At 39.2% G+C, this 15,537-nt stretch overlaps 1 protein-coding gene and 1 non-coding gene across 8 annotated transcripts in view; one reads left to right on the forward strand and one right to left on the reverse strand.

Annotated features, from left to right (window-relative positions):
- Smg7 (SMG7 nonsense mediated mRNA decay factor) overlaps positions 1–14,855 on the reverse strand; it is a 77,129-nt gene extending 62,274 nt beyond the window's left edge. For 4 of the 7 annotated variants that reach the window (XM_047520436.1, XM_047520434.1, XM_047520437.1 and 1 more), the window contains exon 1: positions 14,543–14,660. Coding sequence is in view for 1 of the 7 variants with exons in the window: in XM_047520435.1 (XP_047376391.1) it covers positions 14,543–14,571 (29 nt within the window). In the remaining 6 variants the exon portion in view is untranslated. Of the gene's footprint in view, positions 1–14,542 lie in introns of all 7 variants that reach the window. The other 3 variants (XM_047520439.1, XM_047520438.1, XM_047520435.1) reach the window with 2 other exon arrangements.
- On the forward strand, positions 616–689 carry Trnai-uau (transfer RNA isoleucine (anticodon UAU)). The gene has a single exon. It is a non-coding gene; the product is annotated as a tRNA-Ile (tRNA).
- Positions 14,856–15,537: the final 682 nt, after the last annotated feature.

Raw genomic sequence — 15,537 nt, forward strand, 5'->3', positions numbered from 1 at the left:
GTAATGCTTTATGTATTTATTTCTTTAGTTTTCTATTGCTACTGTAATAAATTACCACAATTTTGTAATATAAAAACAATACAAATTTATTATCTTACAGGTGTGAAGGTCAGAAGTTCAAACTGGCTCCTAGTGGGCTAAAATCAAGGTGTTACCATGGATAAATTGTTTTTTGAAGGCTCTAGGACAAAATTCTGGTTTTTGCCTTTTCCCAGTTCTAGAGTCTGCCTGCATTCCTTGATTCCTGGTCCTCTTCCATCTCCAAAGTCAGAAGCATGCCAACTCTCTAGTTCTCTTTTATCTCCCTCTTCTATACTTAAAGGTTCCTTGTGATTACACTGGATCTACCAGATAATCCATAATAATTCCTTAAAATCCACTGATTAGCGATTTTAATTTCCTCTGCAACCTTAATTCTCCCTTGCCAAGTAATATGTAGTAATATTCACAGGGCCCAAAGGTTCAGTTATAGGCATACTGGGGGTAAGGAGGATATGCCCAACAAATATTTTTAAATGTCAATATACTTTCCACCTAGGCAGATGTACGAAAACGATAGACAAGTACAGGATGTTCACAATAGCATTTTTAATAATAATAAAATACTGGAGGGGCTGGGGAGATAGCTCAGTCGGTAGAGTGCTTGCCTTATAAGCACAAGGCCCTGGGTTCGATCCCCAGCACCCCAAAAAAAATTAAAAAAATAAAATAAAACACTGGAGACAATGTAAATTTTTGTTGTTAGGAAATCAGTTCAAAAAAATTACAGTACTTCAATACAATAGAGCAGTATGCTAGTTTTTCAATGATATAGATAAACCATTATAAATACATTTTTAATATGTCAGGTGAAAAAAGATTACAAAGCCATATGATGTAGTACAGTCCCAGTTTTCAAGGTGTACACATACATATGCATATACAGGTATGTGGATATGTTTATATACATATTAAAAAATATAACTGGAAGGCTATACACCCCTACATGGCAAGGTGACCATGGTTCCTCTGTGTCTTGAAGAGTCCAGACTTAGGCCTGTTGTCCCAACAGTGGCCAGCACCCTGTGTTATACATGCTTATGCTTACCATCTTCTGGTTTTTTGCTTTATTTCAAAAAGAAGTACATACTAGAAGTGATAAAGACCATAACTATACTAACATATGACATTTTAAAAAATAAAGCAATTTTTAATAAATATCCTTTTTCAAATTTTTATATATTTATTTTTATTGTAAACAAATGGGATACAGGTTGATTCTCTGTTTGTACATGGAGTAAAGGCATACCATTTGTGTAATCATACATTTACATAGGGTAATGTTGTTTGATTCATTCTGTTATTTTTACCCCCTACCCTCCTACCCTATCCTTTTTAATACACAAATTTGCAACCACCTAATTGTGAATCATTTAAATTAAACACATTATACCACTTGACAACATAAATAGTAAATATGAATACTCAAAAGGACACTTTTTCTTTTTTAAATCCAAGTATGTGCAGTAGTCAAAGAGGGAACAGACTAAGACTGGTCCCAATTTGTCTCTTAAGTCTTACTTCTCTATAAAATTCCAATCCAGTAATGCAATTTACTGTGCATATTTAAGAAGAGTATTATATAAAAGCATATTGAAAAGTATAGAGTACTAATAAAATGTAGATGGTACCTCTATAGAATAAAGAAGTCCACTTTACGGTAAAGACTGCTCAATTATCCTACAGCTATTTATATCACAACTGTTCAAATACCAAAACTAAACTAGTAAACCTATAAGTTAAATACCAACATGTTTTTTAAATGCAGAAAATTAAATCAATGCAGAAATTAGGCCCTTCACCCATACGAAACTATGCTGTACTTTACACATACATAACTCCTGGAGTAATTCTCCTGGTAATCCCCCCATAAGATTAATGACCAGGTTTGCTGAAAGAGAACCCATCATATTTACTTCAACCAAACTGTCATTCCCAACATCCAAATTTTTTTAAGTATTCCTCAAACACACTGAATTTACTCCTTTTTTTTGTTTGTTTTTTGTACTGGCTATTGAACCCAAAGGCACTTTAGCATTGAGCTACATCCCTCAGTCCTTTTTATTTTTGAGATGGTCTCACCGAGTTGCTAAGACTGACCTCAAATAAGCACCCCTAGGTTCAACTCCGAGCAACCCACCCCTTCTTCAGCCCCCCACAAAAAGAAATTATAAGTACCAAATAACTAAAAGACTGGATGTGTTTTAGTTTTCAAAGTATAAAGAAATCACCAAAGAAGGTAAAAGAATCTTCATAAAAATGGTGAAGTCTGAGGGAGATCCAAGATGGCAAACTAGAGGGAGGCTGCGATCCTTATCGCTCTGTATCTTGGGTTTCAAGCAGAGGAAAATCTGTTTCTCTGTGAGGCAGTCTTTGCTGCTTATGGAACCCCTGCTGTTTACTCCATTTGTCCACCTCGATCACCCACCATCTGCCAGCATATCTCCTACTTTTTGAGTACAGATTGCTCACTGACTGCTGCCTATCATCCACCATTTGCCCGTTTGCCTGCCTCTTGCCTGCCCATCACCTGCCTTTCACCTACCCATTACCCATCAGCCAAGGTCCACTTGCCAATCATCCGCCGGTGGCCTGCAGACCACCAGCAGATCGCAGCTGCCTACTGTTGCCTGGAAGTTCACTGTCACAGTAGCCACAGGTTTGATTTCACATGGCTGCTGCCATTTTAGGACAACAGCCAGGACCTGCAGGACCTCTGGCCTGACTGACCACACCCCACACGGACTGGGTGCCCATGCCCCACGCTACAGCTCCCTATTTGCCAACACGTTTAGAAGCCAATGCAGCAATCTTAGATTATCCTGGAAGTGGAAGCTGCCATCTTTAGGTGGGGCCAATCCCATCCTGCTGGAGACTGGAAGGTCTGAATACTATACAAACTGTTATAGTGTAAATTTTTTTTTTCACCTCTGAAAAAATTTAAGTTTTTATTTTTCTTGCTCTATCTTCCTTTCATTTACCTGTTTCCTCAGACTCTCTCCCTTTTCGCATGCTAACAACCAACTTCTCTTGATTCTGCTTTCACAATTCCTGCGATCTAGTACTTCTATATACTCTTTTCTTATCCCATTACATCCTACACCCCTCCCCATTCTCTTTGTCCACCATTAGAAATTGTAGACCACTGCAAATCTATTTGTTGTATTGTAGATAATAATTGAATCCATCCTCTCTATTTATTATGACAATATTGTTAACATCTTCATAGGGGCTACCTGGTTTAGGGCTGCATATTGTCTGTACTGGATGCTGCTAATATTGATCTCCCCCTTAAAAAAAAGGTTTTGGAACCTATAGGGTCACTATAAAACTACAGAGGGCAAACTACAATACCCCAGATCTGTACTGCTAGAGGGGAAGATACACAAACAACATGAAAAAACAAGGAGAAAGTATTCCAAACAAACCAAAATTCTATATTAATAGAATCCAATGACAGCATGGTAGAAGAAATATCAGAAAAAAGAGTCCAGAATATACTTAAATAAAATGATTCGCAAAGCAAAAGATGAAATAAGAGAGCAAATGCAGGCAGTGAATGATCACTCCAATAAACAGGTAAAAAGAGCAACTGCAGGAAGCAAAAGATCATTTCAACAAAGAGATTCCGAAAAAAAAAAAAAAAAAAAATCCTTGAAATGAAGGAAACAATAAACCAAATAAAAAACTCAATGGAAAGCATCACCAACAGACTTAATCACTTGGAAGACAGAATCTCAGATGATGAAGACAAAATAGTTAATCTTGAAAATAAAGTTGACCAAGAGAGAAGATGGTAAAAAATCATGAATGGAACCTCCAAGAACTATGGGATATCATGAAAAGACCAAATTTAAGAATTATCGGGATTAAGGAAGGCACAGAGATACAAACCAAAGGAATGAACAACCTACTCAATGAAATAATATCAGAAAATTTCCCAAACCTGAAGAATGAAATGGAAAATCAACTACAAGAAGCTTATAAAAACACCAAATGCACAAAATTACAATAGATCCACACCAAGGCACATTATAATGAATATGCCTAACATTCAAAATAAAGATAGGATTTTGAAGGCCGCAAGAGAAAAGCATGAGATTATATATAGGGGGAAACCAATATGGATATCAGCATATTTCTCAACCCAGACCCTTAAAAGCTAGAAGGACCTGGAACAATGTATTTCAAGCTCTGAAAGAACATAGTTGTCAACCTAGAATCTTATACCCAGCAAAACTATCCTTCAGATTTGAGGATGAAATAAAATCCTTCTATGATAAACAAAAGTTAAAAAGAATTTACAAATAGAAAGCCTCCACTATAGAACATTCTCAGCAAAATATTCCATGAGGAGGAAATGAAAAACAACAATGTAGGTCAGCAAAGGGAGGAACCAATCAAAGGAAAAACCAATCGAAGGAGAAACCAAGTTAAGTTAAAAAAAAAAAAAAAAAAAAGCCAAAATGACTGAGAATACAAATCACATCTCAATAATTCTGAATGTTAATGGCCTAAACTCATCAATCAAAATTGTTCTATGTTTTGAAAGGGTTATGATTTTGTCAATTTACATGTTAGGAAGGAAAGGATAGCTCTTTGTGATATGAGCTGTAAATATCTCCCTTAGTTGTCTTTTTTAAAAGTTTGTTTATGATGCGTCTTTCCGTAAAAAATTGATTTTTAGGTAGCAAAAAGTACCAGTGAAATAATTTGTGACTTGGAGATTTTAAGTCATGAAAGGTTAGATAGTTCTTGCTAACTCTAAATTTGTAAAGAAAAAAATTTCAAGTTTTCTTCTTATTTAATGATTGTATTATTTAAAAAATATCTTTGGTACATATGGAATTTATCATGATATATGAGGTAAGGCAGAGATATTACTTATTTACCCCTGTAACATTTCTTGATTACTTCTTTTTTCCAGTGATTTGAGAAGATATCCTCTTTACATATTCAATTTCTATATCTGAGTGTACTTACTTCTAGGCATTCTGTTTTGCTAATAGACCAGTATGATACTCTTAAATTATTTAGGCTTTTAAAAATGCCTTAATGGAGTTTTAGTGCTGGTCCCACTTTTATGTTTTTTTCCAACTAAATTTAGCATCATGTGATATAGCTTAAAATGTTAAGTTTTCATTGAGATTTTGTTAAATTTACAAATTAATTTATACAATAATATGGTCCTTCTATTTGTAGAAAGGCTATTTTTTTGCTTTCCATGGTCCTTGAATTTTTATTTTTAATAGGTAGGTCTCACGTTTTTTATTGACAAACATATTAATATATTTTTGTTACTGTTATATATGAAATATTTCTTCCATTAAATCTTCCAAAAGATTGTTTGAATATATATTTAAAAAATGGTGGGCTGGGGATATAGCTCAGTTGGTTGAGTGCTTGCCTTGTAAGCACAAGGCCCTGGGTTCAATCCCCAGCACCGCAAAAAAAAAAAAAAAAAAAATGGTGAAGTTTGTTGAGATAAGCTAATGGAAGATGACACTTCCTACAAGGGAAAAAGCATAGGAAAAGAGATTTAAGCAGGAATACACATCAAGTCTAGAAGACAATGAGAAAATTACTCAGACTATGGCAGGTGGTTCCTATCAAACAGTAAAAAGGTACCATATGGCAGAAGTAGATAAGGGTCAATTTAGGATGGCCAACAAGCCAGATTCAGGAATTTAAAGATGGTAAAGTCACATACAAATAATTTTCCAGGAATATTAACATAGAAGCAATGTGAAAGATTAATTTGCAGTGGGAAAGGTGATGGGAAGTCCAAAAGAGAACAGAATTTACTAAACACACATAAACCAGTTACTTTAACAACGACAGAAATCTCAAGAGATCAATACTCCATTTCACAAAGAAATCAAGACTCACAGATGGTAAGCTGTTGGTCTAAAAACAGAGTAAAGGGCAACATTTAAAGCCCAATGTCAATGTTTTCTTCTTGCCGCTTGCAAAAAGAACTGCATGCAAGGTATCAGTTGGGAGAATACTTCAATAGTATGGGTATAAAATTGGCAACAAGGAAAAAGGAGAAACAAGAAGGCCACATTTCCAAAACTCTGTAAATGGAGATATGTAAAGAAATGAGGAAAACTCAAAGATGACTGCAAGGATTTAATCCTGGACTGGGGGCAGAGAGGAGTAGTACTGGCAGTACCAGATTCTTGAAAAATGAGAAAACATAAGGAAGAGGATGGGAGAAGAGGAAGGATAAAGAGTTTACTTTAATGAGCAATGAGTTTGACATGACATTAAGACTTCTAAAATGAGGAATGCCAAGAAGGCAGAGGTGCAAACTAATCAGACTGGTCAGTGCCAGAGGCTAATTTTCAGGTGTTATTCATAGCTAAAACTTACATAGTATTTACTATGTGCCAGAACCATTCTAGGCATTTTACATACTAATTTGCTTGATCTTTGTAATTATCAGTATTCCCAATTTATAGATGGGGAAACTGAGGCACAGAAAGTTCAAGGAGTTTGCCCAAGGTAACTCAGCTAGTATGTGACAGAGCTATGATTTAGATCCAGGCAGTTCCACTCCAGAGACTATGTTCTTAAAGTACTTTAATCAACTGCACTTCATGCATTAGTTTATGTTTATGTCTATGTCATTAAACGTTTATAACTGAATGGCGGGGATGAATATCTCAGACCAATTTGTCTTCCCAGGACCTAGCACAATGATTTATACCCATAGATACTTGATAGATGTTGAGCAATGATGATGGAATGACAGCAAAAATCCTGAGTGGATGCGATTTCAGAAAAAGTAATAATAGGAGAAGAACAAGAATGAGGCATGCCTTTTCTTTTTGCTACTGGTGGAGTGAGGTAGGCCAGGAAAAGTAAATGGGCCAAGTAATCAGGATCTGTTAGTGAAATCAACTGAGTTCAAAAACTTCCTGTAGGACCACTACATATGAATAATAGCTAGTATGAACTACATGCTAACTGGTACTTCTTAAGAGCTTAGCAAAACTACTTGAGGACATATTCTTTTTATCCCCAGGGAACTGGGACATAGCTGGCCCAAAGTGAATCTTTACTGGTGGGATGGATAGGTAAATTGATATAAGACAGGGACCCAGAGTCACAGACAGGAAAATAAAAATGTATGAAAGCGAAAGGAAAATAAATCAGTGGATTAATTTGGCAGGTCTTTGGCACCTCTGAAAAAGTCAACTCCAATGAAGTAGTGAAGAAAAATAGCCGGATGGTAATAAAAGGAAAAAGGAAAGGAAAAAAAAAAAAAAAAACTATAAGGCAAACTTGAATTGCTTAGCCATAAAGCAAAGATAAGGAATAATCGGGAAATCAGACCAGGAAAGGACTATCAAGGGAAAACTGAGCTTGGTTCACAGAAGACTAGTAAAGGGAACAATAATTTAAAAGATTAAAAGAAGAGAGCAACACAAATGAAATAAGTTCTAGAGGATTAGTGTACATTCAAAAGCATAGGTAAAGGAAAGGACTTTGCAATTTTTGTCCAAATTGCTTCTCCTTTTTCTGAGGCCTTTACCTAATCTTCAGAACTACCACTTCCACATTTCTACTTCTCTGTCCATACCTATCTCATCTAAGAAAAATCTAGAAAGGCCTAGTCAAAATACTGTCACGTATTAAATGAGGTTAAATAAAATTTTTACAAAATTAATTTGGAATAAAGATGTTCTTACTGCCTGAAATGTCAATTTGTCCCAATATCTACTTTAAAATTTCCATCTTTCAATACTTAGATCAAATCTCGCCTTCTCCAAGATGCTCTCCTCACCCTACCCCCACCTCTGTTGGAATAAACGTTTTCCCCAAACTCACACAGTACCTTTGTTTCTCTATAACAGCACTTAATGGTGTATGAGCAGTTGCAGTTACTTAAATATCTTTTTCTAGTATCTTTGAATTGGCCACAGGCAAAACCCTTGTAATTGTGTTCTACACATTAGTATTCAATAATCGCCAGCAAAATAAAACTAAGATTAAAAGAAAAACAAAAACAGAATATGTACAAGTTTTTTGGATAAAGTATGAACATGGTAACTAGCCCACTACTAAATAAGAGAAAAATGATCAGTAAAATTTAAGAAATAATCTATGGCTTAAAGAAAGAAAATAGACCCATACATGTTGGGTTCTGAAATGTCCTCCAAAGGCCCACAAGTTGAAGACCTGGCTTGGTCCCTAGAGTGGCACAATTGCAAGGTTGTGGAATCTTTAACAGAGGGGAGTGGGGAAGGTTCATGGGAGGTTTTAGGTCATTGGGGGTGTGCCCTCAGAGACTGGGACACAAGTGTCTTGCTCTCTCTGCTTCTGGGCTGCCATGAGGTAAACAGCTTGTTCCACCACACATTCTCTGCCATGATGTACTCGCCTCGCCACAGCCCAAGAGCAACAGGGCCAAATGCATGCACTGAAATCTCCCAAACTGAGTAAACACAAACCTTTTCTTTTTGTAAGCTGATTATGTCAGGTATTTGTTATAGTGATGGAAAGCTGACAAACACTACGCATACATGATACATCTTTCCTATATATATTTTCTAAATCAGTAGTTCTCAGTTGAGGGTGAACATCTGGCACACCTGGGAAAACATCTGGCAATGTGTGGAAATATTTTGGTTGTCACAAATGGGGAAGAATGATATTGGCAATCCTAAGGTTTAAATGCCAAGGAGGCTACTAACAATCTACAATGCACAGGACACAGTGAAGAATTATCTAGCCCAAAATGTTACTAAGTACCAAGGTTCAGAAACCCTGTTCTCAAAGAAGTCAAACAAGAAAAAGATCCAAAGCTACTACTTAGTCTACCTTGAGATTCCTAAAGTTTTCTTGAACAATTAGTAGTCATTCCTCTTCTCACTGACTAAAAATTGGGTCCAAGGGAGAGTAAAAACAACTTTCCTATGCAGCTTCAATTACATGTTAATAAGAAAGGAGTTGGTTACAAGTTCTCACTTACCGTGTAACGTATTTGCCAAGACTCCATCCCTATATTTTCCTGTAACTGCTGATTAGCCCTTCTTAGTTACAATCTCCCAGACCACTGAAAAGTCAAGGCACAATATAGTAACTAAGTATAAATATAGCTTGACTGCAAAACTTACATGGCAATTCAAGATGACCAACTGCCAACATATCTACATACAGACGAACAATCCACTATCTGTAAGACATTTGCTTAATAATTTATTCTCTTAACAAGACAACCAATTAAACTAACCCATCTAAACTTTCAGGCACCCATTCATGCACTTAATAACAAAAATCTGAAAAATTAGCCAGGGTTAGAGATGTTGTTGAAGACTGCCAACAATTTTACTACAGTATAAAACAAACTATCCCTTTTAAAATCTGAACCTCTCTCCACCCTAAAACTGCCTCCTGAGAAACTTGCTATACTGGTGGGTCCAGATCTTACTATAACATACCCATTAAAAACAGCAACAAAAAGCTCACCAATTGCTTCCTCTATCACAAAGGCAGACAACAGCAGCTGTTAGTACAAAAATGAAACATAGGCTAAGGAAGAAAACATATATTTTGAATCCAACTAGCACTACAAGGGAAAAAGAAATTAACTGCCAAAATAATTTAACTAGTCAAGATCTAAAACAGGTAATGCAATATTATCATCAGTATAACAAAGACATAATTCTCAAGAGGCTGTCATTTATTTTTAAAAAATTTTACAGTATTTGGTAAATCATGTTTTACTGATTTTCTGGAACCAAAGCTACTTTATATCCTATAAAGGATATGCATGATGGGAAGAGGTGGGTAGAGCACATGGTTTAAAATCAGCATGTGCTACAGGATTTTTTTTTTTTTGAAGCCTCAGGAGACAGTAAATAACCTGAAGCCCATCCTATTTAGTTACATATTCCTCCCAATTCTCCCACTTTCCTACCTGTTCCTCTCCGCAGGCTAGGATAAGGCAATGCCTACTACATTATCCAGCTTCATCCCAAGATTTACAATGACACATTTATCTTACAATACATTGGACATTTTCACTACTATTAAATGAAAACCATTTTTCTGCAATGTCAGGAAACAATTCTGAGGCTGTTACATTATTCCTACCTCTGATAACAAAGTTTCTCAAAGAAGTGTGCCACCAGCATGACCCCTATTCTCTATAGACATATCATAGAAAAAAATCCTAATAAATGGACAATTTGTGGACCTTTCTTATAAGGAGTCTAACACCAGGAAGTAATTAAGGGGATTTCGATGAAATACCCATAGCATAGGAAGAAATTAAAGACAAAAATAGTGAAGAAGGAAAGGATGAAAGTTGGAGAGAGTACAGAGTGTGGACAGTGTGTCCCATAACAGCAACAGATGTCATTGGGTGGCACCGGTGCCACCTTTTTTATAACAGGATTTGACCTGTTTGGCTGGTATTCCCTATGGATATGATTATTCTACTTTCTCATCTTCCAAAACAACTCTGATGATGTCTTCTCTGTCTGGTACTTTAATACTTCTCCTACCCTACTTTCTGACCCTGTTGTTAATTCATATTTCTATTCTTCCAAAACATCCATTCTTTTGAGATATATTATACCTCTCATCTACTATCTCATCTCTAGCCCATCCTCACTCTCTTCCTCCCCTACCAAATCAACTATATTCAACTCACCCTTTCCCTTTTACTGCACAGGAGTGTCAAAGTTTTTCAAAATCTTTCATTTTATCATAAATCAAAATTTTAAAATCCAATTTTTCTTCAATTTTAGTGGTAAATTCCCAATGCTATTCAGCCCAGAACTCCCATATTTAAGTTCAAGCCTCATTTTTATAAAATTTAAGGAAGTATTTTCAATTTTTTCATTTGGATGGGAGTTGTGTCAATTTACTATTAGAAAAAAATGGCATCCCTCTTCTAATAACAACAAAAATAACCTAGCCTATTTTGTTCAATACATCCCCTCTTTCCCATAGAGTCTCCCTCTTATCTCTGTTCTAGTTCTACAACTTGAAACTAATTTAGTCCTCTTTATGTTGAATTCCCCCTTGCTTGTTCTTACTGAGGTTTCTTCATATCCTCATTTCTTACTCTTTTGAAACTGCCATACTGCTCCCTGGTTTCATACCACAACACCATTTCAATGCTAGACACCCTGGCTCATTTTTTCTGAGAAATTAAAATTCAGCTAAGAGAAAACTAATTTTCATCTACATGAGGAAAGATCTGTAGCTATGCAGTTTAAAAACTGCTCAGTCATGATGTTCTACCACCAACAAAGGTAGACAAGAAACTCTTTCTAGTGTCAAGGTCACAAAAAACTGCTACACCCCCAACCACACTCATTCAGCAATATCCAGTAGTCTTCCTGAGTTTCTATAAAATCAGTTCTACTTTCAAAGAAAGTGAACACAATGCTTCCTTGAAGACATTCCCCACTGTCTCCACAGCAGCTTTTAAGTGGGATGAATGATTATCTAAAGGAGAAAGAGGGAAATTGAGTCTAATGGGAGTCTTTCTTGATTATCATTCCTGCCCACCCCCCAAGACACACATGCCTCTCAGTCCCCAGCTCCTATGAACCCTAATAGTTGATTTATTTACCTGGAGAAGACCAACAATATCATCGGGACAGAATTAGCTCTGGGGAATCTTAAAGGGACACCAGGTCCTATGAATCCCCCTTTTTGCTTATTTGATTTTGGGCTGGAAATATGGAGCTTATTTAAACATTATGTTCATTCTTTTTCTTTTCTCCCTTTTTCAAAGAACTAAATTCATCACAAGCTATCTATAATGGATTCCACAACCTAAAGCTAAGTTCTTCTGACAGTGCTGACATAAAATAGAAGATACATTAGCACAGAAGCCTCTCAAAGCCCACCGCTCTTCCCATTCTAAGTACAACCCCACTTCCTTACACCTTTCTAATCTTACTTCCAAGAGACCTTATTTCTGAACCTAAGAGCTCACTATTCTAGTACACAGAGTAATTTCCCCAATATATAGCTGTGAACATGTGGATTCCCTTTCTTACAATCATCTCAAGTTCTCTGTCTACCTATTTAACTATAAACTACAGATCATAATATTTGAGATCCTCTTAAATATGGTCACCTTATTAGATTTTCACTGAACACACTGTATATATGAAACAGCACATTCCAATTTTACTTTATTTTTCTTCCTTGCACTTGTAACTACCTGATATATTTTGTTCTGTTCATGTTTACTGTCTTTTACTAGACTAAACCCTTCCATGTTTACCCTTGTGTTCACCAGCGTATCCTCTGCACCTAGAACATAGGAAGCTCTCAATACATATTTTGGAAAGAATGACATACATGCAGCACAGTATACTGATTTGAAATTCGAACCTACATTTGAATTACAGTTTTAACATACAAGTTATACAATCCTGAACGATTTTAACTTCTTTGGCTTCACTTTCCTATCTGAAAAGGGAAGGGGTCACACTTGATAAAACTCTATCTAAGCTTTTCCAGCTGTAACACCCTACATTCTAGTCTAACTGAACAACTCTCCCTCTTTCCCTATTTAAGTATCTTTGCTCAGTTTCATTGCATTTAGAAACTCCTCTTCTTAATTCACACCTGTCAGAATACTGTACATCCTTGAAGTTCATTGTAAGTGCTATCTGCTTCTTAAAGCCTAATAAACTGTAAGCCTGTTAAAGGAGGGTGGAGTTCTAATTTTCTATTCTTAGCAGCTGGTACACTGCCTCTCATACAGGTGATCAACTAAACAACTGATGAATCATGAGTATATGAATGAGTGAATGAATACAGAAAGACTTTCCAGATTCCTCCAACTGCTCAAGTAATCTCCTGCCTTTGGACTCATAACATTTGGTATCTTCCAAGGGTACTTTCACATTACACTCTGTGCTGTTAATTTACTTGCCTAATTCACACTAAAATGCAAATTCCTTAAGATTAAAGACTGTCATGAAGTTTTCCATAACTCTCTACAGCACCTACCACTGCTCTTTGCCACACCTGTACTTTTTAAGTTTATAAGATGTATTAAACAACAAAGGAATAATACAGAAAAGGCCTCAATATACAGATATCATTCCAAGTGTCCTTTGGTCATTGAGCATATATGCTGTTTTAAACATAGGCAGTCAAGCATAGTTCAAAGATCTCATCATTCTCTCCTCTCCATTCTGGGCTTAATAGTACTAATTTCAAAGTAGAAGAGCCACCCTGTGTATCACCTAACTACCACCTTTTCTTACAATATATAAAGGGATCCACAATCAATAATTTCACTTCACTACACAGCCAAAGTGACTTTTCTACTAATTTCAAACTTCCACCCCGTCCAATCCCCTCCTATGCAAGGTACAAAACCACTTTTTTAAAACATGACTTCCCATAAGGCCTGCCTTTCTTAGTTCTGTTCCTGAAAGACAAAAAGGGCCGGCCAGTTTTAAAGTCTTCCCCTTTTTTAAGCAATTACAAAGCAACGCTCAAATTAATTTCAGGCTTTAGCAATCTTATTTTTATCTACCATCAGGATTTTTGATCCTCTTTAGTTCTACCTTCAAGTTCTTATTCAGCTTTCATGGTGCCTTACTCTGTACAATAGCTGATGTCTTTCTATTCAATATGCTATCAGGTGCTAAATTCCATTGTATATCTTCTCCTTCCTGAAATGTGCATCAATCGCCACCATCCGCCCACCCCAGACACACATCTCACATACACACACTGTATCCATGCGTCACTCTACCGCGGACATACAAGTTCTTTACACCACACTTAATGCACACGACTCTCAGAATGGTATCTTCCAACTACACTGATTCTAACCCAGTTTCTTCTAGGGAACAACCTTGTTCACAGAGTGCCTCCCTCTTTCCTCACTTCCCCATTCATTCTCCCTCTTCATATTCTCCCCACCTGGTCAACTAACTACAGATGACATTAATTCTCAGTACTCCCGGCCCGCGAATGAAGAACGAGCTCCAGTTTCCTGCCATCTACCCCGCTCCGGTCTGCCCTCCCCCCAGCACCCCAGGTGTGCCGACTTCCACCCGGTCCTCTCCGCATGCATCCCTCCAGCCAATCCCACACGGCACCAGGCTCCCCCTGCCACCGGGATCAGACTCCTCCACACCCACCTCCACTCGGGGTCGCAGATGCCTTCCCAGGCGCCTCTCCCCACCACTCGCCGGCGAGCCCGAGACCCCGGGCGCGCGCCAACACACATTCTCACGCTTCCCCAACCTCCCTCCTCGCACCGGGACCGGCCGGCTTCGCAGGAGCTCAGCCCAGCCGGCAGGAGCTAGGCACCCGTGCAGGCATGTGTGTGCCCGCTCCGCCCCCTCCCGCAGATCCCCTCGGAGCCCCCGCCTCCCAGCCGGGGAAGAAGAGGACGCAGCAACTCCCCCACCACCCCGGACATACCACCTCTGTGTCTGTTACCTCTTGCCCTAACCTTGCGCCCGCTCCCACCATGTCCTGGGCCGGCCTGGGCACTCACCGGAGATACTGCGCGCTCTGCAGGCTCATCCTCCGCCGCCGCGTCTTCCCGCGAAGCCTCCGTGGGTCTCTCAGGCTCCTCGGAGCGGCCCCGCGGCACCGCGGGTGCTGGCGGCCGCCGCCATCTTCCTCTCCTCCGGCTCCTCCTCACTCGGCGGGGGGGGGGGTGAGTGAGGCGAGGGGGAGGGAGCGGGGAAAGCTGCTCTAGCTGCTGCTCTTGGCCCGTGGGGCGCAGGGACACTCCGACCCGGGAGGGGGAAAGGGGAGGGAGAAGGAAGGGGGCGGGGGAGAGAGGAGGGAGAAACAGAGGAAGGAAGTGGGGCCCCTCTCGCGAGATTTCAACAGCGCCGGTCCCTCAGGGTGACTTCCGCCTCTCTGTACCTCTCCCTCTTGGGATCAACTAGGCGTATGGCGCCTCTGCGGCTGCTGCGGGACCTGCTGATGGCGCTTGGCGGCTTCCTGCGGATCCACCCCTCTTCTCCCGCGCGAGGAGGCAACCCCAGCCTCACCAGGAACATCGAGCCCAAATCGACCGGGAGTTACACTCTAAGTCTTCCCCCGTCTTTCCACTCCACCCGATTTCTCTCTTCCTTTTTCCACTCCTCCACTCTTCCCCGCCGGAAACGCCGCTCCTTCCTCCTACAGTTCCGCCCGCCAATCCCTCGATTCTTGTCTTCCCTCGCGCGCGAGTGACGCGAAGACCTCCTTCTTCTCTGCTGCCCCTCCCCATGCATACTGGGAGACTTTTGGAGGAGGTAGGGTGGAAGAGAAAGGAAACCAATCGGATTGGATAAGCAGCTGCCATGGCAACTGGAGGCTGTGGTTGTATCGTCATAGTAACCGGTGTGTGCGGACAGGGTGACCCTCCCCTTGGCGAAAGGATTCCCGGGAAACCGCCCAGGATTCCCCCTTGACTTCCCTCCCCTCTCAAGGCCACCCCGGGTGGGATTCGAGGTAGTTTTCCCGGGTAGTGAAGTCAATTTCTTCCTCCCCTCC

This window comes from Sciurus carolinensis, chromosome 12 (genome assembly GCF_902686445.1).
Source record: "Sciurus carolinensis chromosome 12, mSciCar1.2, whole genome shotgun sequence".
Taxonomy (NCBI): domain Eukaryota; kingdom Metazoa; phylum Chordata; class Mammalia; order Rodentia; family Sciuridae; genus Sciurus; species Sciurus carolinensis.